This window comes from Schistocerca cancellata, chromosome 2, assembly GCF_023864275.1.
Source record: "Schistocerca cancellata isolate TAMUIC-IGC-003103 chromosome 2, iqSchCanc2.1, whole genome shotgun sequence".
In the NCBI taxonomy this organism is placed as follows: domain Eukaryota; kingdom Metazoa; phylum Arthropoda; class Insecta; order Orthoptera; family Acrididae; genus Schistocerca; species Schistocerca cancellata.
This window is the reverse complement of record NC_064627.1, coordinates 856,393,044-856,419,159: the sequence shown is the minus strand read 5'-3', so window position 1 is coordinate 856,419,159 and position 26,116 is coordinate 856,393,044. Positions and strand designations below refer to the sequence as shown.

General features: G+C 45.8%; 1 protein-coding gene across 1 annotated transcript in view; it reads right to left on the bottom strand.

Annotated features, from left to right (window-relative positions):
* Positions 1-26,116, bottom strand: part of LOC126162788 (uncharacterized) — a 640,449-nt gene that overhangs the window by 161,403 nt on the left and 452,930 nt on the right. The window contains exon 2 of the mRNA XM_049919506.1: positions 9,616-9,785. Coding sequence (XP_049775463.1) covers positions 9,616-9,771 — 156 coding nt within the window. The 5' untranslated portion in view covers positions 9,772-9,785. The remainder of the gene's footprint in view (positions 1-9,615; positions 9,786-26,116) is intronic.

Genomic DNA, 26,116 nt, shown 5'->3' with positions numbered 1-26,116 from the left:
TTATTCAGGGTCAATTGCCACTTTTCACACTATACAGATATCTTATCTAAATCATTTTGCAAGTCGTTTTCATTATCTGATGACTTTACAAGACGGTAAATGACAGCATCATATGCAAACAATCTAAGACGGCTACTCAGATTGTCTCCTATGTCGTTAATATAGATCAGAACAGTAGAGGGCCTATAACACTTCCTCGGGAAACGCCGGATATTACTTCTGTTTTACTCGATGACTTTCCTTCTATTACTACAAACTGTGACCTTTGTGACAGGAAATCACGAATCCAATCGCACAACTAACGCGATATTCCATAGGCACGCAGTTTGGTTAGAAGACACTTGGCGTAACGGTGTCGAAAGCCTTCTGGAAATCTAAAAATACGGAATCAGTTTGACATCCCCTGTCGATAGCACTTATTACTTCATGAGTATAAAGAGCTAGTTGTGTTTCACAAGAACGATATTTTCTGAATCCGCGTTGACTATATGTCAATAAATCGTTTTCTTCGAGGTACTTCATAATGTTGATGATGATGATGATGATGTTTGGTTTGTGGGGCGCTCAACTGCGTGGTTATCAGCGCCCGTACAATTATCCAATCTTTGCTCAGTCCAATTTCGCCACTTTCCTGGATGATGATGAAATGATGAGGACAACACAAACACCCAGTCATCTCGAGGCAGGTGAAAATCCCTGACCCCGCCGGGAATCGAACCCGGGACCCCGTGCTCGGGAAGCGAGAACGCTACCGCGAGACCACGAGCGGCGGACGTCATAATGTTCGAATACAGTATAAGTTCTAAAACCCTACTGCAAACCGACGTTAGTGATATAGGCCTGTAATTCAGCGGATAACTCCTACTTTCCTTTTTGGGTATTGGTGTGACTTGAGCAATTTTCCAGTCTTTAGGTACGTATCTTTCTGTGAGCGATCGGTTGTATATAATTGCTAAATAAGGATCTATTTTATCAGCATACTCTGAGAGTAACCTGACTGGTATACAATCTGGACCGGAGGCCTTGGATTTATTAAGTGATATAAGCTGCTTTGCGACACCGAGAATATCTACTTCTATGTTTCTCATCTTGGTAGTTGTTCTTGATTGGAATTCAGGAATATTTACTTCGTCTTCTTTGGTGAAGGAGTTTCGGAAAATCGTGTTTAATAACTTTGCTTTAGTGGCGCTGTCATCAGTGACTTCACCGTTGTTATCGCGCAGTGAAGGTACTGATTGCGTCTTGCCACTAGTGCGCTTTATGTATGACCAGAATCTCTTTGGTTTTCTGCCAGATTTCGAGACAGAATTTCGTTGTTGAAATTATTAAAAGCATCTCGCATTGAAGTACGCGCTATACTTCGAACTTCTGTAAACCACTTCCAATCTTGGGGATTTTGCGTTCTTTGAAATGTGGCATGCTTTTTTCGTTGCTTCTGCAACAACAATCTGACCCGTTTTGTGCACCATGGGGGATCAGTATCATGACTTATTAATTTATGTGGTATAATGTCTCTCAATTTCTGTTGATACTATTGAAACGTCCCCTTAGAAAAATTAATGAACTACTGTGCTGATAAATCTCTTACATTATTTGATTTTCAAACAGCTGAGCAGAACTGAACGTACTCAGACATTTCGCTCTTTACCTATTCTGATCAACACTAAACTGAGACACACAATATTTTTAGCGCAACGCAATCTGACTTTCAAAAATCCCTACAAAAGAATGGCCCTGACTAACATTAACCTATACCTTTCACAAATCACTTACCTCACAAAAATCTTCGTTACTCGAACTACTGCAATACAGCGAGCGCCACTACTGCCAGTTAAATAAAAGATTCAAACTACTGAAGCCACTAACTACTGATAGGCATAGTTAGCAAATGAAAGATTTTGATAGAGAACAAACATGTATTTACCTTAATAGTGTTCAAAAGTCACAATATATATACCAGTTCATGACATCCATTCTTACAAATGTACTGTTTCTGATGGACACACGACCAGATCATCCGCTCTCAAAAATCCGCCATCTCACTTGCCCACATCCACCACTGCTGGCGGCTCACCTCCAACTGCGCAACGCTATGCGCTGTTAACAGCCAACTGCCCAACACTACAATAGCGAATATTGCAACAATGCCGACCAGCCTCAGACTGCACACAGCACAGTCAGTGATTTTCATACAGAGCGCTACGTGGCGGTGGCGTTACCAATGTAAGAACCTAAACAGCCTACTTACACTATCGCTTTGAAAACATTCCACAACGTTTCTACGCTTACATGATCAGATCGGAAGGAGTGAAGACTGTCTCTTAAAAAGACGTTAAGAGCATTTTTATCAGCTTTTTTAAATAAATATACTTTGCGTTTCTTTTGATGGTTGTAAGTGTTACGGTATTCAGCCTAGCAGCGACTGCCTTGTGGTCACTAATCCCTGTATTCGTCTCAACACTCACTATTTGTCCAGGATTATTTGTTGCCGGCCCCTGTGGCCGTGCGGTTCTAGGCGCTTCAGTCTGGAACCGCGTGACCGCTACGGTCGCAGGTTCGAGTCCTGCCTCGGGCATGGATGTGTGTGATGTCCTTAGGTTAGTTAGGTTTAGGTAGTTCTAAGTTCTAGGGGACTGATGACCACAGATGTTAAGTCCCATAGCGCTCAGAGCCATTTGAACCACTATTTGTTGCTAAAAGGTCAAGTATGCTTTCGCAACCATTTACGCTTCGAGTGGGCTCATGAACTAATTGTTTAAAATAATGCTCTGCAGAAAGTCGACATGCTGTCTTGGCCTGCTCGATCACCAGATCTGTCTCAGATCGAGTACGTCGAGCATGTTTGGGGCATCATTGGACAACTCCAGAGTCATCCACAACCACCATTATCCGTCCTTTAATTGACTGACCAAGTGCGACATGCATGAAACTCCCTCCCACAAGCTGACATCTGGTGCCTGTACAAGTCAATGCATTCATGTTTGCGTTCAAGATTCTGGCGGCTACACCGGTTATTTATCTACCAGTATTTCACATTTTCAATGGCTTTTCTCGCGCTTACATTAACATGTGATCTTTCAATACAAAATACTAACGCAAATTCTTTACAGAGGAATGGAAAAACTGGTAGAAGCCGACCTTGGGGAAGATCAGTTTGGATTCCGTAGAAATGCTGGAACACGTTAGGCAATACTGACCCTACGACTTATTTTAGAAACGAGAATAAGAAAAGGCAAACCTACGTTTCTAGCATTTGCAGACTTAGAGAAAGCTTTTGACAATGTTGACTGGAATACCCTCTTTCAAATTCTGAAGGTGGCAGGGGTAAAATACAGGGAGGGAAAGACTATTTACAATTTGTACAGAAACCAGATGGCAGTTATAAGAGTCGAGGGACATGCAAGGGAAGCAGTGGTTGGGTAGGGAGTGAGGCAGGGTTGTAGCCTCTCCCCGATGTTGTTTAATCTGTATATTGAGCAAGCAGTAAAGGAAACAAAAGAAAAATTCGGAGTAGGTGTTAAAATCCATGGAGAAGAAATAAAAACTTTGAGGTTCGCCGATTACATTGTAATTCTGTCAGAGACAGCAGAGGACTTGGAAGAGCAGTTGAACGGGATGGACAATGTCTTGAAAGGAGATATAAGTTGAACATCAACAAAAGCAAATCGAGGCTAATGGAATGTAGTCGAATTAAGTCGGGTGATGCTGCGGGAATTAGATTAGGAAATGAGACACTTAAAAGTAGTAAAGGAGTTTTGCTATTTGGGGAGCATAATAACTGATGATGGTCGAAGTAGAGAGGATATAAAATGTAGACTGGCAATGGGAAGGAAAGCGTTTCTGAAGAAGAGAAATTTGTTAACATCGAGTATTGATTTAAGTGTCAGGAAGTCGTTTCTGAAAGTATTTGTATGGAGCGTAGCCATGTATGGAAGTGAAACATGGACGATAACTAGTTTGGACAAGAAGAGAATAGAAGCTTTCGAAATGTGGTGCTACAGAAGAATGCTGAAGATTAGATCGGTAGATCACGTAACTAATGAGGAGGTACTGAATAGGATTGGTGAGAAGAGGAGTTTGTGGCACAACTTGACTAGAAGAAGGGATCGGTTGGTAGGACATGTTCTGAGGCACCAAGGGATCACCAATTTAGTATTGGAGGGCAGCGTGGAGTGTAAAAATCGTAGAGGGAGACCAAGAGATGAATACACTAAGCAGATTCAGAGGGATGTAGGCTGCAGTACGTACTGGGAGATGAAGAAACTTGCACAGGATAGAGTAGCGTGGAGAGCTGCATCAAACCAGTCTCAGGACTGAAGACCACAACAACACTTTCAATGTTAATGTCTTACATGTGTTACCCAGATAAATGAACTCCCGAAATTTCATTACTCTACATTCATTATTTTTGCTGTTGCGATTTTTCCGTCTGTACATGTTGGTGGTTTGCTCTGATTGTTTTCAAAGGATGTCCAAATTGCCTATCTGCTATGGTTGTAATTTTGTTCATCGACTTAATACCTTTCCTGCGAGCCTCCTCTATGCAATGTGCAAAGTTACGACGTTCGTTCATTAATGCCCCTCGACACCTCATTACTGCGCTTCTTCTAGTATTCTAAATTAGACTGAAATTCCTTTCAGAGGCATGTAGCCATTATGAATATGATTATTGGAAAGAATTTAAAAAGACTATATTGTTTCTTAAAAACAGTCCATCGTTTTCTCTGAATTTGTTTATTAACTGTAATGATGCGGTTTGGGTTTCACCCATCATCTGAGGACCTATTATAAACAGAAAAAAGTAACAGATATTATGTCACAAATTTTACAAAAACGCAGATTTCTTATAAGAGTCAGTTCCAGACGAACAATATTCAATAACAAAATGGTTTTCGTTACAGAAATGTGAATAATTTTATGGAGACGTAAAATATCTGCATTACTAATGGGTGTAATAATCATGTTACCTCTTATTCTTTCCAATATTCATATTCTTCTAATACACTCACGGTAAGAATTGCAACACCAAAAAATAATAAATGTAGAGTAATGAAATTTCAGGAAAACGTTTGTATAGGTAAAATATTTAAGTGATTAACATTGCAAGATTACGGGTTAATGTGAGCGCGAGATAAACCACTGCAAAAGTGAAATACTGGTACATAAGTAACCGGTGTAGCCACCAGAATCTCGAACGCAAGCATGTAAACATGCATGCATTATCTTGTACAGGTTCCAGATGTCAGTTTGTGGGATGGAGTTCCATGCATGTGGCCCTTGGTCGATCAGTACAGGGACGACTAATGTTGATTGCGGATAACCCTGGAGTTGTCACGCAAAGATGCCCCAAACATACTCGGTTTGAGACAGATCTGGTGATCGAGCAGACCAGAGCAACTTTTAGAGCAAGATGGGTTACAACAGCGGTTTGTGAGCGAGCGTTATCCTGTTGGTAAACAACATTCTTCAATAATGGCAGGACAACAAGTCGAATCACCAAATTGACGTACAAATTTGCAATCAGGGTGCGTGGGATAATTACGAGAGTGCTCCTACTGTCATGCGAAATCGCACCCCAGACCATACCACAACGTATAGGTCAAATGTGTAGCACACTGACAGAGGGGTTGCAGGCTCTCAAGTGACCTTAAACCAACCAATACACGGCCATCACTGACTGGCACCGAAGTTATAGCATCGCTCTCGCTTGCGTGCGACATCGGCATCCCGCATGACAGGACAGATATGCGGGATGCCTTCATAACAGCAAGTGAAACCAAAGCAGATGTTTACGGCACGACCGAGGACGCTGCCGGAGATGAAAACACAGCAACGTGTCTCTGCCAACGGTCGCTACTGCAGCACCGCGGATCGACAGCAGCGCCAGACATCGCGATCGACAAGCAGACTATTTTCCTACGCCACTCACGTGTTCTAAAATAGTCCCAGAAGATCGATCCGCCAACCGGCGTTATAAGCCGGTGCAGCTCTGAGCAGAAGGCAGTTCGGCACGCCGCCCGGACATTTATGGATCTGCCATCCCAGGAACAACATCCACACGCATCGTCTGCTGGTAGTCCCAGATCGTCAGGAATGGTAGCTTCCGACTGTGACTCTAGACTGTCGTGTAACGGTGGGTGGTTTGGCCTCCCTGGACAGCTTTGTGCTACGCCGACCACTCTCTAGTAGTTTTGTTTCCGACTTTTTTTTGGTAAATAAATGTACATGTCGTGTGACTAGGGCCTCCAGTCGGGTAGACCGTTCGCCGGGTCCAAGTCTTTCGATTTGATGCTACTTCGGCGACTTGCGCGTTGATGGGGATGAAATGATGATGATTAGAACAATACAACACTTAGTCCCTGAGCAGAGAAAATCTCCGACCCAGCCGGGAATCGAACCCGGGCCCTAAGGATTGAAATTCTGTCGCTTTGACCACACAGCTACCGGGGGCGGACTTTTCTGTGGTGGATTTTCTCGAGCGAGAGACTTGTGAGGAAAACATTTTATTTTGTTATTCTTCTGTTATAAGATCCGAAGTGGGATCCACACATTGTTTCTTGCTTAACTTGTGTTTCGTTTTCGACTACTTTGTCGACATCAGCGCTGTACTTGTTTATTGTTTTTTTTTTCAATAAAAACAGATTGAGGAATGTCGTTCGCGTTTTGTCTCTGCTACTACAGATACAGCGCAAGTAGAAACAGATTTCATCAGAAAATACGAAAGACTTTCACTGTACGCTACAGTGAGCTATCGCTAGATACCACTGAAGTTGAAAATGGCGGTGGTTTGAGGTCAATGGGATGCACACTACAGGGTGTCTGGCTCGGAGCTGTCCTTGAAATAACCGATTTGTAACAGTTCGTTGTGTCACTGAGATGCCGACTGCTGTTCAAATTGCTGCTGAAGATGGAGTACAATGGGCTAGATACCATACGCGGAACACAATGGTCTTCCCTCTCGATAGTGCCACTTAGCCATCCAGAGCCCGGACTTCTTGCGACCGTACACACCACTGCCAGCAATCATTTACAGTGGCTACACTGATGCTAAGTCTTCCTTTAGGATCGAAGAAGGAACATCCATCTTCTCGTAGCCCTGTTACACGACCTCGTTCAAACTCAGTGAGGTGCTGATAATGGCGTCTTTGTCGTCTCAAAGCCATTCTTGACTAACATCAATTCACCACGTCCTGTCTGAAGAGCGTTACTCAGTGTATTTAACGCAAACCTGATTTGCATTCTCATAGTAGCGCTACTGTGTGACTGGCGCGAAATTTGTTCAAAAATGGTTCAAATGGCTCTGAGAACTATGCGACTTAACTTCTGAGGTCATCAGTCGCCTAGATCTTAGAACTAATTAAACCTAACTAACCTAAGGACATCACACACATCCATGCCCGAGGCAGGATTCGAACCTGCGCCCGTAGCGGTCACGCGGTTCCAGACTGAAGCACCTAGAACCACACGGCCACACCGGCCGGCAGCGAAATTGGAATAGACATCATCTTTGAGATGTAGAAACACGCTTACGAACTTTCGTTTACGTCGCACAACTCCTTCTTCGTGTTGCGATTTTTGCCGTCAGTGTAGTTAGATTGTTTAATTTTATCCTTTCTTGCTAGGTTCCCTTTCAGCAAGAGATACGTGGCTTTGTGAGATGGCGGTAATAATTTATCACTTCTACATCATCCTTCAAGCTCATCGGGCGCAGCATTACATGTATCTTTCATCAATCTTCTGCAATAGCCGATTAAAAGGAGCAGCACATCGCCTGCAAATGCTGACCAGTCGTCTTACGTTACCGCTATCGTGTACCTTCTGTAGTATGGATGGCAGTGCTATATTTCAAACCTCTAGACCACACAAAGATCCCTGCGGACAGCCTTTTGTTGTGGACTTCGTTATTTCCTTTCCTGTGCTTATTATGGTTGCGTGTCTCCCGCTGCAGTAGACTCTCAGGCCTTAAACGAATGAAAGAAATCGGGGAAAACCCACATCTAATTAGCCGGTTGCTGGCTTGAACCCCATTCATTACAGTAGTACTAAAAGCTCTCTACGCCACGTACCGTAAGGTGGCTTGCGTGTATTAGCACTCAGATCTACACTACTGACCATTAAAATTGCTACACCAAGAAGAAATGCAGATGAAAAACGGGTATTCATTGGACGAATATATTATACTAGACCTGACATGTGATTACATTTTCACGCAATTTGGGTGCATAGATCCTGAAAAATTACTACCCAGAACAACCACCTCTGGCCGTACTAACGGCCTTGATACGCCTGGGCATTGAGTTGAACAGAACTTGGATGGCGTGTACAGGTACAGCTGTCCATCCAGCTTCAGCACGATACCACAGTTCATCAAGAGTAGTAACTGGTGTATTGTGAAGAGCCAGCTGCTCGGCCACCATTGACCAGACGTTTTCAATTAGTGAGAGATCTGAAGAATGTGCTGGCCAGGGCAGCAGTCGAACATTTTCTGTGTCCAGAAAGGCCCGTACAGGACCTGCAACATGTGGTCGTGCAATATCCTGCTGAAATGTAGTGTTTCACAGGGATCGAAGTAAGGATAGAGCCCCGGGTCGTAACACATCTGAAATGTAACGTCCATTGTTCAAAGTGCCGTCTATGCGAACAAGAGGTGACCGAGACGTGTAACCAATGGCACCCTATACCATCACGCCGGATGATACGCCAGCATGGTGATGACGAATACACGCTTCCAATGTGCGTTCACCGCGATGTAGCCGAACACGGATGCGACCAACACGATGCTGTGAACAGAACCTGGATTCATCCGAAAAAATGACGTTTTGCCATTCGTGCACCCAGGTCCGTCGTTGATTACACCATCGCAGGCGCTCCTGTCTGTGATGCAGCGTCAAGGGTAACCGCAGCCGTGGTCTCCGAGCTGATAGTCCATGCAGCTGCAAACGTCGTCGAACTGTTCGTGCAGATGGTTGTTGTCTTGCAAACGTCTCCATCTGTTGACTCAGGGATCGAGACGTGGCTGCACGATCCGCTACAGCCAGGGGTATAAGATGCCTGTCATCTCCATTGCTAGTGATACGAGACCGTTGGGATCAATCACGGCGTTCCGTATTACCCTCCTGAACCCACCGATTCCATATTCTGCTAACAATCATTGGATCTCGACCAACGCGAGCAGCAATGTCGTGATACGATAAACCGCAATAGCGATGGGCTACAATCCGACCTTTATCAAAGTCGGAAACGTGATGGTACACATTTCTCCTCCTTACACGAGGCATCACAACAACGTTTCACCAGGCAACACCGGTCAGCTGCTGTTTGTGTATGAGAAATCGGCTGGAAACTTTCGTCATGTCAGCACGTTGTAGGTGTCGCCACCGGCGCCAAACTTGGGTTAATGATCTGAAAAGCTAATCATTTGCATATCTGAGCATCTTCTTCCCGTCGGTTAAATTTCGCGTCTGTAGCACGTCATCTTCGTGGTGTAGCAATTTCAATGGCCAGTAGTGTATCTTTTCAGTAGTACAGGACGGGTACTGCGTACATTTAGCCCTTTTTGTGTCAACAATCAAAATTTGATGTTCCTGTCAGAACGAGACAGTCAGGCTACCTCACCTTGGCCACGATGTCTTCGGGTCCGCACCCCACGTCCAGAACGGGCAGGCGCTTGGCTGGCCACGTCAGGGTGGGCCAGATTTGCTCCAGCTGACGTATGGTGTCCGCCGCGGACGACCGCCACCTTGTACTGCTGGACGCCTCTGCTCTCTGCATGTTGGTGGGTAGACCTGTGCAAACACCTGCAGTTTCATCACCAGTGTCCAAAGTAGACTGAAGAGCCAAAGAAACTGATACGCCTGCCTAATACCGTGCAGGGCCCCTGCGAGCACACAGAAGTGCCGCAACAAGACGTGGCATGGACTCTACCAATGTGTGAAGTAGTGCTGGAGGGAACTGACACCATGAATCCTACAGGGCTGTTCATAAATCCGTAAGAGTACGAGGGGGTGGAGACGTCTTTTGAACACAACGTTGCAAGCCATCCCACATATGCCCAATAATGTTCATGTCCGAGAGTTTGGTGGCCAGCAGAAGTGTTTAAACTCAGAAGAGTGTTCCTAGAGCCACTATGTAGCAATTCTAGACGTGTGGAGTGTCGTATTGTCTTGCTGGTATTGCCCCAGTCCGTCGGAATGCACAACGTACATGAAAGGATGCAGGTGATCAGACAGGATGCTTACGTACGTGTCACCTGTCAGAGTCGTATCTAGACGTATCAGGGGTCCCATATCGCCCTAAATGCACACGCCACAAACGTTTACAGAGCCTCCACCAACTTGAACAGTCCCTTCTTACACGCAGGGCCCTTGGATTCATGAGATTCTAGCCATACCCGTACACATTCATCTGCTCGATACAATTCGAAACGAGACTCGTCCGACAAGGCGACATATTTTCAATCATCAACAGTCCAATGGCGGTGTTAGGAGGTCCAGGCGAGACGTAAAGCTTTGTGTCGTGCAGTCATAAAGGGTACACGAGCGGCCTTCGACTCCGAAAGCCCATATCGATGATGTTTCGCTGAATGGTTCGCACGCTGACGTATCTTGATGGCCCAGGATCGATATCTGCAGCAGATTGCGGAAGGGTTGCACTTCTGCAACGTTGAGCTATTCTCGTGAGTCGTCGTTGGTCCCGTTCTTGCAGGATTTTTTTTTCCGGCCGCATCGTTGTCGGAGATTTGATGTTCTACCGGATTCCTGATATTCACGGTACACTCATGAAATGATTGTACGGGAAAATCCCCACTTCATCGCTACCTTGTAGATGCTGTGTCCCATCGCTCGAGCGCAGACTATAGCACCACGTTCAAACTCACTTAAATCTTCATAACCTGCCATTGTAGCAGCAGTAACTGATCTAACAATTGCGCGAGACACTTGTTGTCTTAAATAGGCGTCGCCGACAGCAGTGCCGTATTCTGTCTGTTTACACATCTCTGTGTTTGAATTCGCATGCCTATACCAGTTTCTGTGGCGCTTCAGTTTATATGAATAGTTTATTTCTGAAACAACACTTCTCCACACAGTCACATTTTCCAAGAAATGAAAATCTAGGGCTAATCTAGTGAAGAGAGCTATGGATTTTTTTTGGGTTATTTACTACTGAGTGCATAAATTTTTACGTCTTGTTCCGTAACGTAAGACAACAGAATTTTTTAAATATAATGAGGAAATCCTTTTTCTGAAATAAACGGTAATAACTTACAAAACAAAAGGCAGAAAGCCGGGGTATAGTGCTACAACCAGACAGACAGTCTATAATTTTATTAAAAAAAGTATTGTGTTTGAGGGAGATTTGAACATGGAGTTTGGAAGGTAGGAGACGAGGTGCTGGCAGAATTGAAGCTGGGACGGCGGGTCGTGAGTCGTGCTTGGGTAGCTCAGGTAATAGAGCACTTGCTCGCAAAAGGCAAAGGTCCCGAGTTAGAGTCTCGGTCCGACACACAGTTTTAATTTACCAGGTAGTTCCATGAACCTCCCGCTTCACTGTTCAACACCGTGAGCATATAACCCCAACGTCGTAACGATTCAGATTGGTCGATGTTGCACATCTTGAGTTTGTACCGTTCACTGGTTCGAGTTTTCTTCTGTTTTCGCAGTTCAATATGCGTTCTTCCTCTTTTTATGCTTGATCTGTATTCAGTTTTTGAGTGGCTGTCCATTGGGCCATCTTCCCACTAAAGCTGAAATTTCTCTTCTGAGGATGTAGTTTGGAGCGCAGCATAGTGAGACATGGACTGTAGAAAAACCAGAACAGAAGAAGAACAAAGCATTTGAGATGTGTTGTTACAGACGCATATTGAAAATTAGGTGCACTGGTAAAGTTAAGAATGAGAAGGTTCTGTGCAGAATCGGAGAGGAAAGGAATATGTGGAGCCGGCCTCTGTGCTCGAGAGGTTCTAGGCGCTACAGTCTGGAACTGCGCGACCTCTACGGTCGCAGGTTCGAATCCTGCCTCGGGCATGGATTTATGTGATGTCCTTAGGTCAGTTAGGTTTAAGTAGTTGTAAGTTCTGGGGGACTGATGACCTCATATGTTAAGTCCCATAGTGCTCAGAGCCATTTGAACCATTTATTAAGTCCCATAGTGCTTAGAGCCACGTATTTTTTTAATATGTGGAAAATACTTACAAGAAGAATGGACATGATGATAGAACAGCCGTTACGACATCAGGGAATGTATTCCATGGTACTAGAGGGAGCTGTAGAGGGTAAAAACTGTAGAGGAAGACAGAGCTTGGAATACATCCAGCGGATAACTGAGGACGTAAGCCGAAAGTGCTACTCTGAGATGAAAAGGTTGGTACAGGAGAAGAATTCGCGGCGGGCCGCATCAAACCAGTCAGCAGACTGATGACTCAGAACAAATAATTAATTTAGAAACTTCTTACTACAGAAGAGTTTTAAACTGATAACAGGTTATAGCTCTCAGTCTTCCTGTCCTGGGCCAGGGGCTCTCAGTAACAAGTTTCAGGACAGAATAATTTATTTGAAATAAAATGAGAATAGTTCTACGACATTTCTGTTACATCGTAAAGTTGCATTGTTAACACTGAATAAAGAGTGAAAAGATAAAAAATAACGTCTAGTATCTACGTATGGAGGTTTATCAACATAATTTGTCACCGGCTGTTGTGAAGGTTGTAGCTAGCACACATTATAAACGTCACGTTTTTTTTTTGTTTTTTTTTTGTTGGTGTGATTTCTTTATGTCACTTGGTAAGCATGAGCACATGGTAACAATGGACGGCTGATTCCAGAAAGCAACAGTTTAAAATTACGAACAACCAGTTGATAAATAAATTCTTTCCTCTGACGCGATTCTCTTCAATTTAAAACTCCATAGACTAACTTACATGGAACGTTACTTGTCCATCTTTTTTCTCTTTTCTACTCGTATTCTTCAGTGAGAGTACTGATTTCTTAAAGTATTTTGGCCACCAATTATGAAAATCAAAAAGTCTGCTGTCTGTACCATTTTAACAGTAAATCGGTTGTTCCTGTTCGAAGCTACTATTAATTCTGCGTAGTCATTCAGTGAATAGATTCTGGCTGGTGTTCGAATCTTCCTCTTTATAACACCAAAATCATCACCACATGGCATGAGAGAGTGCTCATATACTGGAAAATAATGGAGTAAAAATGGTTCAAATGGCTCTGAGCACTATTGGGCTTAACATCTATGGTCATCAGTCCCCTAGAACTTAGAACTACTTAAACTTAACTAAACTAAGGATATCACACAACACCCAGTCATCACGAGGCAGAGAAAATCCCTGACCCCGCCGGGTATCGAACCCGGGAAACCGGGCGTGGGAAGCGAGAACGCTACCGCACGACCAATAATGGAGTACATTTTGTGATCTTCCACTAGTAATGAGAGATTGGAGAAACCTAACAACAGTGTTATTTTCATTCTGACATGTACATCCATCGGAAAATTTGTGTAGGTACATGGTACAAGTTGGTAACTCACTATTAATGCCGTCTAATGTAAAAGAGCGAACTTTTTTTGGACTTTCCTTAGCCTCCCCCGCATGATACATATAAAATAATGCGGTATTGCCCCTCATGTTGTGAATATCAACTACAACAACGGTTGGTTGCCCGTAGTAGAACGCAGTCAAACAAAATACATCTGAGAGCAAAAACCAGGCAAGTTGACAACACTTAGAAAAACAGATATTCTAGACACAGAAAATGGCAGTTAAAGAATTATGTTACGAAAACACAGTGGCTACACGAAAAATTGTAGGCTTTCAATCGACTTTTCACAAAAGGAAAAGATGCTTGGTTTTCAAATAATGAATTAGGCGTTTACAGATCAGCGTCTTTCTGTTTCACTATGGGAATCTTCTGTTTCAAATCTGTAACCAAAATAGAACAACAAAAACCTTATGTAATAGTCTGGGACATCCACTGAAGATATCTAGTTTAAAATGCAAAACGCGTCTGAGTGTACAAACAAAATAAAAAAGATTAGGCATACAAAAGGCTGTTTTCCTGTTAACTACTGCAATTTATTTACAACGTCGTTTCGGCTACTGCCAGCATGAGATCAAAACTTAGAACTTTTAAAGCAAAGTTCAGTGATACTCTATTCAAACTGAACTTGTAAACAAGTTCTAAGTTTTGTCTGATGCTGGCAATAACCGAAACGACTTTACAAATAAAGGCGTATATTGACCAATCGACACGGTTTTTCCCCACAATATATGCACAGAGATCGCGGACTTAATCAGGAAATTTATTTCCTGTATTAACAAAAGCTTTTAATGCGTTGACTGACTTCTTGGTAGAATATTTTATACATTAAGAATAAAAACACTTACAACATTGGTATAACTTTTTTTGCACTTTTGTAGAATACTGCACGGCAGTCGTGCTTGTTTTCAATCATAAAAGCTTTTATGTTTTTAAATACGAGGGCCAGTCGGAAAATACAGCCTCCTGTTTTCTTTTTTTTCCCCCTTCATTAAGTTCGTAACGTAGTAAACATGAGTTTGGCACACTACCACAAACCTCCTCCTGCGGCCCATTTCAGTAACAGCGTCCTACATCAACAGATGGAAATATCGGGTGGCAATACTGTATAAGTTTAGAAAATGGCCAACATTGAGGTACGCATCAGACGGCATTCAGTGACTAAATTCCTTACAGCGTGAGGTGAAATGTCCAGTCGAATTCATTAAAGGCTGAAGAAGGTGTGGGGAGATGCCCGGCGGATGTCAGCACCGTTTGACGGTGCAGTCTTTGTGTAGAAAAGCCGAAGGGCAAACACAACTACTGGCCATTAAAATTGCTACACCAACAAGAAATGCAGATGCAAACGGGTATTCATTGGACAAATATATTATACCAGAACTAACATGTGATTACATTTTCATGCAATTTGGGTGCATAGATCCTAAGAAATCAGTACCCAGAACAACCACTTCTGGCCGTAATAACGGCGTTGATACGCCTGGGCATTGAGTCAAACAGAGATTGGATGGCGTGTACAGGTACAGCTGTCCATGCAGCTTCAACATGATACCACAGTTCATCAATAATAGTGACTGGCTTATTGGGACGAGCCAGTTGCTCGCACCAGACGTTTTAAGTTCGTGAGAGATCTGGAGAATGTGCTGGCCAGGGCGGCAGTCGAACATTTTCTGTATCCAGAAAGGCCCGTACAGGACCTGCAACATGCGGTCGTGCATTATCCTGCTGAAATGTAAGGTTTCGCAGGGATCGAATGAAGGGTAGGGCCACGGGTCGTAACACATCAGAAATGTAACGTCCACTGTTCAAAGAGTCGTCAATGCGAACAAGAGGTGACCGAGACGTGTAACCAATGACACCCCATACCATCACGCCGGGTGATACCTCAGTATGGCGATAACGAATACACGCTTCCAATGTGCTTTCGCCACGATGTCGCCAAACATGGATGCGACCATCATGATGCTGTAAACAGAACCTGGATTCATCCGAAAAAAATGACGTTTTGCCATTCGTGCACCCAGGTTCATCGTTGATTACACCATCGCAGGCACTCCTGTCTGTGATGTAGCGTCAAGGGTAACCGCAGCCATAGTCTCCGAGCTGCTGCAAACGTCGTCGAACTGTTCGTGCAGATGTTTGTTGTCTTGCAAACATCCCCATCTTTTGACTCAGGGGTCGAGACGTGGCTGCACGATCCGTTACAGCCATGCAAATAAGATGCCTGTCATCTCGACTGCTAATGATACGAGGCCGTTGGGATCCAGTACGGCGTTCCGTATTACCCTCCTGTACCCACCGATTCCATATTCTGCTAACAGTCATTGGATCTCGACCAACGCGAGCAGCAATGTCGCGATACGTAAACCGCAATAGCGATAGGCTACAATACGACCTTTATCAGAGTCGAAAACGTCATGGTTCGCATTTCTCCTCCTTACACGAGGCATCACAACAATGTTTCACCAGGCAACGCCGGTCAACTGCTGTTTTTGTATGAGAAATCGGTTGGGAACTGTCCTCATGTCAGCACGTTGTAGGTGTCGCCACCGGCGCCAACCTTGCGTGAATGCTATGAAAAGGTAATCATTTGCATATCACAGCATCTTCTTCCTGTCGGTTATATTTCGCGTCTGTAGCACGTCATCTTCGTGGTGTAGCAATTTTAATGGCCAGTTGTGTGGTTGGCTGATGTGACGCGGAGCGGCCGGCTAGCGACCCCTGTGACGGAAATGACCGTAACATGAAAACGTGCCGACAAAACCAAAAACATCGACTATGAAGCGATGGAAGAAAGTCATGTGCTCAGATGAATCTCGCTTCACACTGTTTGCATCTTCTGGCCGAGTTTACGAGCCAAGAATGAAAGCGGTGGTTCAGTGACGATTGGGCAGCCATGTCGTGGTATTCCATGGGCCCCTGATTACTCTGGTAGGACACATTACCTCCTAGAATTATGTGACCATTTTGGCCGATCAGTTCCAGTCCGCGGTTCAGTGTTTGTTGACCAGTGGTGATACTGTGTTCGAAGCAGACTGGACTCCCGTTTACACAGCTGGCATCGCCTATGACTGATTTTGTGAACAAGGGGATGAGTTTTTAAATGAAACTTCCGGGCTGAGAGGAAAAAATTTCCACCTAACGTTTCGTCTCCATCTGCGGGAGACATCTTCTGAGGTCGTCCGGCTCCTGCCACTGAGGCTCCAGGTACTCTCGCATTTATAGAGCGCATAGAGGGCACCACCATTCGTCACGTGATGCCGACGGTATGCCTATCTTTGGGACGCGTCATCATTCTCGATTAAGAGTAATCGATTGTCATTCGGCTGGCGCAACGTCGACATCCATATTTTGTCTAACTTTAAAACTTCCTCTTTTCTATTAAAATTGTTATGGTGTTTGTGAATCTCTATTGCTTCTCTATACATGCGCGCATGATAATGAGACGTTCGTGCGAGAACGCTTGTCTCATTAAATTTAGTTTCGTGGTTCCCATTTCGAAAAACATGCTCAGCTACGGCCGATTTTTCGATGTGTCCTAAGCGACAATTTCTTTTATGTTCGGCTAAGCGTGTGTTTACACTTCTTTTTGTTGTTCCAATATATACTTGTCCACAACTGCGTGGAATTTTGTATACCCCAGGTGTTGCTAGGGAGTGTAGGGCGCCTTTTGCAGTTCTTAAATACACCTTAATCTTCTTGGTGGGCCTGAAGATTGTTTCGATCCCATACTTGGCCAGAACTTTCCCGATACCGTCCGTGACTTTATTAATGAACGGTAGGAAAATTTTTCCAGCAGGTGACCGTTATTGCTCTGGACTTCTGGCTTCCTTTCTTCTTTGATGGAGGGCTCGATCAATTTCCTTGCTGGTATATCCGTTTTTCATGAAGGCTGACTGTAAATGATTTAGTTCATCTTGTAAGTAAGACGGCTCGCAGATTTTGTTGGCTCTGTCCACCAAGGTTTTCATGACACCTCTTTTTTTGCCTAGGATGATGCTTTGATTCCTTGTGGAGGTATCGATCCGTATGAGTGTTCTTTCTATATGCCTTGTGGCCCAGCGTCCCAGCCTCCCGTTTAATTACCGACACAGCCTGGAAATTAGGGGAAAGGGGATGAGTTGTTGCATCTCGTCTGGACACCACAATCACCAGATCTCAGTATTATCGAGGCTTTGTGGTCTACTTGGGAGAGAAGGTTGTGCTTCATTGCTGTCCACCTCCATCATTGTTACCCGAAGTTTCCAACTTTTTGCATAATTTTTGAAATTACTGGGAAGGTCTTATGGGACCAAACTTCGGAGGTCATCGGTCCCTAAGCCTACGCACTACTTAATCTAGCGTAAACTAATTTACTCTAAGGACAACACGCACACTACGCCCAAGGGATGACTCGAACCTCCGACAGGGGAGCCATACGAACTGTGACAAAAAGGCTTAGACCACGCGGCTACTACGCGAACCGCAGGAATGATGTTATATGTTTCCCTTGAAAACCGCCGGCTGCTGTGGCCGATCGGTTCTAGGCGCTTCAGTCTGGAACCACGCTGCTGCTTCGGTCGCAGGTTCGAATCCTGCCTCGGGCATGGATGTGAGTGATGTCCTTAGGTTAGTTAGGTTTAAGTAGTTCTAAGTCTAGGGGACTGATGTTACGTCCCACAGTGCTTAGAGCCATTTGAACCTTGAAAACCACGCAGGACCTGTATTTATCCATTCTGAGAGGATTGGAAGCAGTTTTGAATGCCAACGGTTTTCCTATACCGTATTAGGGTTGGTAATGTGTTCTTTGTTTTTGGTGAATCCGTCGTTCTATTACAGCAGATCTAGATTTTAACTATTATGTATCCATCTTGAGTGCATATGGAAATGAAATGAGCGTTTGGCGTCATTGGCCGGGAGACCCCTTGGGGGACAGGTCCGGCCGCCTTGGTGCAGGTCTTAAGACATTCGACGCCACATTGGGCGACCTGCGCGCCGGATGGGGATGAAATGATGATGGAGACAACACAAAACCCAGTCCCTGAGCTGGGAAAATCCCCGATCCACCCGGTAATCGAACCCAGGCCCGTAGAACGGCAATCCGTCATGCTGATCATTCAGCTATCGAGGCGGACTGAGTGCATATAATAACAGGTGCCATTAGTCCAAAGTGCCACGTAGTTAACAAGAGTGGTTGATTTAGAACAGACAGGAGTTGAAACTTCCTGGCAGATTAAAACTGTGTGTCCGACCGAGACTCGAACTCGGGACCTTTGCCTTTCGCGGTCAAGTGCTATACCATCTGAGCTACCGAAGCACGACTCACGCCCGGTCCTCACAGCTTTACTTCTGCCAGTATCTCGTCTCCCACCTTCCAAACTTTACAGAAGCTCTCCTGCGAACCTTGCAGAACTAGCACTCCTGAAAGAAAGGATACTGCGAAGACATGGCTTAGCCACAGCCTGGGGGAGGTTTCCAGAATGAGATTTTCACTCTGCAGCGGAGTGTGCGCTGATATGAAACTTCCTGGCAGATTAAAACTGTGTGCCCGACCGAGACTCGAACTCGGGACCTTTGCCTTTCGCGGGCAAGTGCCTCTACCATCTTTTTCTTTTTTTTTTGACATGATTACGTTGAAAAAAAAACGGCAACAGAAAAAAGCACAGAAAATATGTTGCAAACAGCGACGATAATTCTTAAAAACTTGCCATAATATACAATAAATAAGGTAGTACGGAAGCATCCATAGAAAACTATATTTGAAAAAAACGATTAGTAAAAATGCAATGTGTTACTATGTTTGTATAACTATGATATTTTCTGCATGTTTTAGATTTAGGAAAATGGTGATAATTGTCGCCGAAAATAGTTTGGAAAATAAATAAGTAAACAATTAACAAGGTGTTTTGCATAAAGGCGGATTCAATTCCGATATTGTTGTTTCTGCACCATGAACACCGAATGAAAAATGGCGCGCCTCAGTAACTACAAAGGAAGCATCAACAAGATCGAAGGATAACTCACTGGAAGTTACAACCCGTTCAGGAGGTTCACATAGGTATCCACTCTCAAAGACCGTATATAGACTTATATTGGTGTAAGGGGGTAAATAAATGTCGTCTGACTAGGGCCTCCCGTCGGTTAGACCGTTCGCCGGGTGCAAGTCTTCCGATTTGACGCCACTTCGGCGAATTGCGTGTCTATGGGGATGAAATGATGAAGATGAGGACAACAAAACACCGAGTCCCTGAGCGGAGAAAATCTCCGACCCAGCCGGGAATCGAACCCGGGACCTTAGGATGGACAGTTAGTCGCGCTGACCACTTTTTTTTTAATGTAAAGGAACAGGGATACAGGGATGTCGTTTTTATTTATTTATTTATTTATTTTCCATAAAGATCACTCTGTTAAGAGGAACATGTAGATCATTTCATGGTATAGTATGAGCATTATATATGGAGCGGTGAGAGAAGCGTGAGGTTCATTATCAGCTGTCAAATGTGCACACCGACTGCACCCGGCACATCCCAACTGCGTGGGGGGTCGAGGAAGACTGCCTGAAGATAGCTGGCAAAGGTTTTCCGATAGTGTGACCATCTATGAACCTCATTGTGGGCTTGCTGCAAGAAATACCAAAAGTCGAGCGCGACTTGGCAGCATCCCCATAGAGGTACGCGATCGCCCAACCTTTGACCCAGATGATCGAGTGTGATTTAGTCGCCGGAAAGTAGTCACTCTCCGGATGTAAGAAGGAAGCAGGTGTAATATTTTGCGGGGTCACACGGAGGTAGCAAGCCACCATCTGTCTTCCTAGGAGCCATACGTCCTCCACCGCGATACAAGTTAAGCGGTGATGGTCGTCATCCACTTGGCGACATTTCGGGCATAGCGGAGTGTCCACTAGTCCAATTGCATAGAGTCGTTGGTTGGTGTTGAACTTGTCACAGGTGACAGAGAACCACAGTGCCCGAACGAAGGTAGGAAGGAATTTTTGGTGCACATGTCTCCAAATCATCGGCCAATGCAACTTGGGGTGTTTGAGTTCAATGACATTACGACTTATCCGCCGTTGCAGCCAAACATAAAAAGCCTTCGCGCATGGTGGTCTCGTGCGCGGAAGCTCGCCTCTGATATAACTAAGTTCCACGATAAATGTTGATATATGCGCAAAATGTGGCGTAATGTTGCCCACCGCTACCGGAGGTGTGAGGGACGCTGGAACTAGGAGATCCAGTAGGCGGGATGTAAGGGAATCACGCCCGCTACGCCATTGCTTGTACAACGTGGCTAGAAGGAGCGCCGTCGCTCGGCAGTGAACATTCGTAAGTCCGAGTCCCCCCTTGTCCGTAGGGAGCGTGAGCATTGTGTATCGCACCTTGAGGGGCGATCCAATCATCACAAAATAGCCTAATGCTGATTGAAGTCGACGTCCGAGCGTGAGTGGTAGGGGCAGGATCTGTGAAATATGCACCATTCGAGAAACCACATAAGTGTTCAGATATTCGACTCGCTGCAAAGGATCAAGGCGCCGTAGGAGATGTTGTCGGACCATGGTACGTGTTGTCTGTAAAATACGTCGGTAGTTAACTGCCGCAGTATGTTTTACAGATGAGGTAAAGTCTATGCCGAGATAGCGGAATCGTTGCACATAAGGAAACGGACTGATTTCTTCCGGCGTAAGGCCCCTTCCAACAGGCATTGCTGCCGATTTGTTCATGTTCACTGCACTACCCGCCGTCACACTGTGGACCAACAACAGTTCAAGGACCGTCTTCACCTCTTCTTCAGAACGAACGAGCAGCAGGAGGTCGTCCGCATAGGCACGACATTTGAAGGTGTAGCCCCGCAGTTCCATCCCAGAAAGAGAATTTGTGAGCCTCCCAATTAATGGTTCCAACGCTATCACGAACAGCAACATCGAAAGAGGGCAGCCCTGGCGAATGGATCGTCGAATTTGAATGGGCCCTGCTATACGCCCATTAACCTGTACCAAGGATTGTGCGCCCCCATAAATCCTTCTAATGAGACCAGTAAAACGGTCTGGAAATCCCATTTGTTCCAGTACAGTGTACAGATAGTTGTGGCGCACCTTATCAAAAGCACTGTCAAAATCAACCGCCACCATCGCCGCTTTAAGCCGGCACTCCTCCGCCAGCGCTATCACATCACGGCATTCGCCAGCAGCTGTTTGCACATTCACCGATCCACCCGGTGTCGTCTGTTCTGGAGAGAGAACGCTACGAATTAACATGCGACATCGGGACGCTAGCAACCGTGCAAAGATCTTATAGTCGGCATTAAGCAGGGTGATGGGGCGATAATGTGTGACCGTAATTCCTGGCTTCGGTTTATGTACTGGCACCAAGAGGCCTTCCATAAAAGCCGGTGGAATAGGCGCATCGGAATTTAACATCTCGTTGTACATTTCCGTCCATCGCGGTGCCATTTCGTTGCGAAATTCTCGATAAAATTCAGCAGGAAGTCCATCAATGCCTGGGGACCGATTCAACGCACCCTTTGCGATCGCATCATGTACTTCCTCACAGCTAATGGCTTCCAGTAAGGTTCCCGCGGCTTCCACCGTCAGTGTACGGGAGACGTACGTGGCTATACGGTCGAGGTCATCGACAGGGGCTGCTTCTTCCCGATAGATGTGTTGGTAATGGTCGACGAATGCAGAGACAATGTCCGCTTGACGCGTCACTCTTCGGTCTTCGCGGGTAATTAATTCCCGTACCAAAACGCGTCGTCGGTGCTTTCGTTCATTCACGACGTGGTGCATGGAAGGAATCTCGTGCAGTATCGTATCGTGACATCTGGCGCGCACCATGGTTCCCTGAAGATGTTTCCGAGCTAAAGCCACTAGTTTAGCTTTTATCCTTTTGCGTTCGATCCAGACGTCCTGTCCTGGCGGACCATCGTCCAGGTCGCGCAGCGCTGCAAAATAAAAGTCGGTCGTACGGCGGCGCCATTCTGCCATCTCCCTGCTATATGAGATAAACGTACGGCGAAGCGCCGGTTTAGCACAAGTCAGCCACCAATCAAGCTTCGTCGCATACCTTCCAACCCTTCGCTCGCTAATCGTCCATGTCTCAAGGATCCGGTGACGGCATTCAGGATCATGTAGATGTTGAATGTTTAATTTCCACAGGGCCTTACTGTTCCACACCTCTCTACGGGGAAGAAGCACCGTACAGATGTAAGCGCTGTGATCGGAAAATGCCAATGGCCAGCGTTCCGCGTCCTGGACATCATTTGCATGAGCGCGTGAGATATAAATGCGATCTAACCTGTTCGCCGAATGACTTGTCACATAGGTGTATCCCGGTGCATCTCCATGTCGTAATTCCCACGTGTCACTAAGTACAAGGTCGTTGACAACGATTCGCAACTCTTGGCTGATGTTTGCTTGCGGCCATTGGCCTTTCTGGCTGAGAACACAGTTGAAATCTCCATCAATTATTACACATTCATAACGTCCATGGAAAAGTGGGGCAATGTCTTCTGCATAAAATCGCGCCCTTTCCCGCCGCCGATTGTTTCCCGACGGTGTATAAAGATTGATGATGCGTGTCCCAAACGTCGTGAAAGCCATTCCCCTGGCCGACGGAAGGTAACACGTTTTCCACTGGGAAGCCATCTCGCACGTAAACTACCACCCCACTCCCATTGTGATCTCCATGTGACGAATAGGATTGGTAACCTGCGATGTATGGGAGTGCAGCTATGTGGACTTCCTGCAGCAAAGCAATATCCACATCAGATGCCCAAATCGTTTCCTTCAGTAGGTGTATTTTGGCCGGTGAACGCACGTCATTTATATTTAATGTCGCAATACGGTTCGCATGGCGTTGAATCCCACTCTGTCGATGCGCAACATCATCACCCTGCATCAGCGCTGGGGGCTGAGTTAGAAGACGTTCTCTTGCCCCTCTCCCTTCACCTTCAGCAATTATTAGGCCGTCTTCGTGAGTACCGGCTGCCTCTGTATGACGTCCGGCGCCTCCTCAATATCGTCATACCACATCTTTGCAGGCAGTGATATATCCGTGTCCATTGCCACAGCTTCTGCGTCTGGAGAGCCAACTGGTTGTGATTCCTCTTCAGCATCACCACGTCCCGGTACCGTCAATGTGACAGACCGCTGCGGGTCTGATCGAACAGTTTCCATTGCCTCATCCTGTTTCGTAGAAGCTGTTGTGTCGTCTTGGTCCACAGGCACATCGTCGTCGGGGCAAGGGGAGTCATCCCTAGGAGATGTCGTGCGACGCCGCCGTTTCCTCCTTTTCGGGGAACGTTGTTTGCGTGATCTTCCTTCCGTGTCCTCAGATTGTAGGGAATCACGGCTGCCCGACAGAAAAGCATCCGTAGGAACAGGAAGTGTTTCGAGTCCCATCGTTGTACTTGGCGGGAGTTCGGTCGAAACTGATGTTGTCGTCACAGAGTGCGTTCCAGACGGAACAGCATCGGTAGTGGCTGGAACTGCTTCGTGTACTATCGTTGTGCTTGGTGGGAGCTCGGTCTCATCTGATGTTGTCGCCGTAGATTGTATGCTCGATGGAGCAGCATCCTCTGTCATCCCGACGTCTGCTACAAGGTTTCGGAGAGTGCCATCTTGATCTTCCACCAGGGCTGTGTCTTTTCGGTCATCAGCGGACGCATTGAGGGCTTTGGCATAGGTGATCGGTAGTACTGTCATCGCCGGCGACGGCTCCCGCACATCTGAAGGCAGTTGCGTAATCCGCCGTTGCATACAGTTCGACCTGAGGTGTCCCTCCTGGCCACAGCCAGAACATGTACGTGGTTGACCATCGTAAATCACCACCGCCCGACAACCACCAATTGTCAGATAGTACGGTACATGCTTCTGAAGATCAATAGTGATCTGTCGCACTCCGTTAAGAACTGGGTACGTGGCGAATTGTGTCCAGCGTTCTGCTGTGTGACCATGTACCGTGCCGTATGGCTTAAAAGCCTCGATAACTTCGTCAGCCGGGAGCTCAAATGGCAGCTCAAAAACACGTATTGTCCGTACACCCAGACCAGCATGTTCTACAGTTACCGTGCCGACATTCCCGTCACTATGGCAAAATCGGAGACCTGCTTTTGTCGCCTGTAGAATTCTCTCACACGCCGCGTCATTTACCATCTTAACATACACCGTGGGACTAACGATGGACAGATGAATTCCGACAATATCGTTTGGCGGTATCTTGACGTCCTCTCGAATGAATCGTTCCACTGCTAAAGCCTTTGGTCGTTCGTAGTTTTTGCAGAAATTGAATCGTAATGTAGTTTTCCTGTACTTGTTCGCCATGATCGTTGTTTCTAGCCCGCGCGCAGACTAAGTCCACAAGTAAACGAACACTCGCACACGCCGCACAGGCGGAAGTATCGGACCTCCGCTTCGCACGGCCGCTAGCGCCGAACTGCGCTACCATCTGAGCTACCGAAGCACGACTCACGTCCGCTCCTCACAGCTGTACTTCTGCCAGTATCTCGTCTCCCACCTTCCAAACTTTACAGAAGCTCTCCTGCGAACCTTGCGGAACTAGCACTCCTGAAAGAAAGGATACTGCGGAGACATAGCTTAGCCACAGCCTGGGGGAGGTTTCCAGAATGAGATTTTCACTCTGCAGCGGAGTGTGCGCTGATATGAAACTTCCTGGCAGATTAAAACTGTGTGCCCGACCGAGACTCGAACTCGGGACCTTTGCCTTTCGCGGGCAAGTGCTCTACCATCTGAGTTGTTAGACAGGAGTTGTTAGACTTCTGCATGTTTAAAAAAAATTGCGGTAATGCGTTATGGGACCAAACTGCTGAGGTAATCGGTCCCTAACCTTACGCACTACTTAATCTAACTTACCTAACTTACGCTAAGGACGACACACACACCCATGCCCGACGGAGGACTCGAACCTCCGACGGGAGGATCCTCGCGGACCGTGACAAGACGCCTCAGATCGCATGTTTAACATCAACCAATATTTTTTACTACGTAACGCTTTGGACCAATGTCAACTGCTGTTAAATGTACTGATGATGACTACGTAATAGTTGAAATCTAGATCTATGGTGCTAAAAGGGCTCATTTCGCGATCGATTGCTGTCCTTTTCTCCACTGTCTATATTCAACTATCAAAATGGTTCAAATGGCTCTGAGCACTATGGGACTTAACATCTGAGGTCATCAGTCCCCTACAAAAAAATGGTTCAAATGGCTCTGAGCACTATGGGACTTAACAGCTGTGGTGATCAGTCCCCAACAACTTAGAACTACTTAAACCTAACTAAACTAAGGACATCACACACATCCATGCCCGAGGCAGGATTCGAACCTGCGACCGTAGCGTTCGCGTCGCGCGGTTCCAGACTGAAGCGCCTAGTACCGCTCGGCCACACCGGCCAGGTATATCCAACGATCGCTGTGCACAACGGGATGATATGGGTTCCAATCTAATTATATACACTGCTGGAAAAAATTAGAACAATTGGAAAGGATGTCGATTGTTCTCCGATGACCAGATATGTCACCTGCGGGATAGTAGGTGCACTGGTAATGGTATCAACGTCGTCCGTCAGCTGATAGTGTA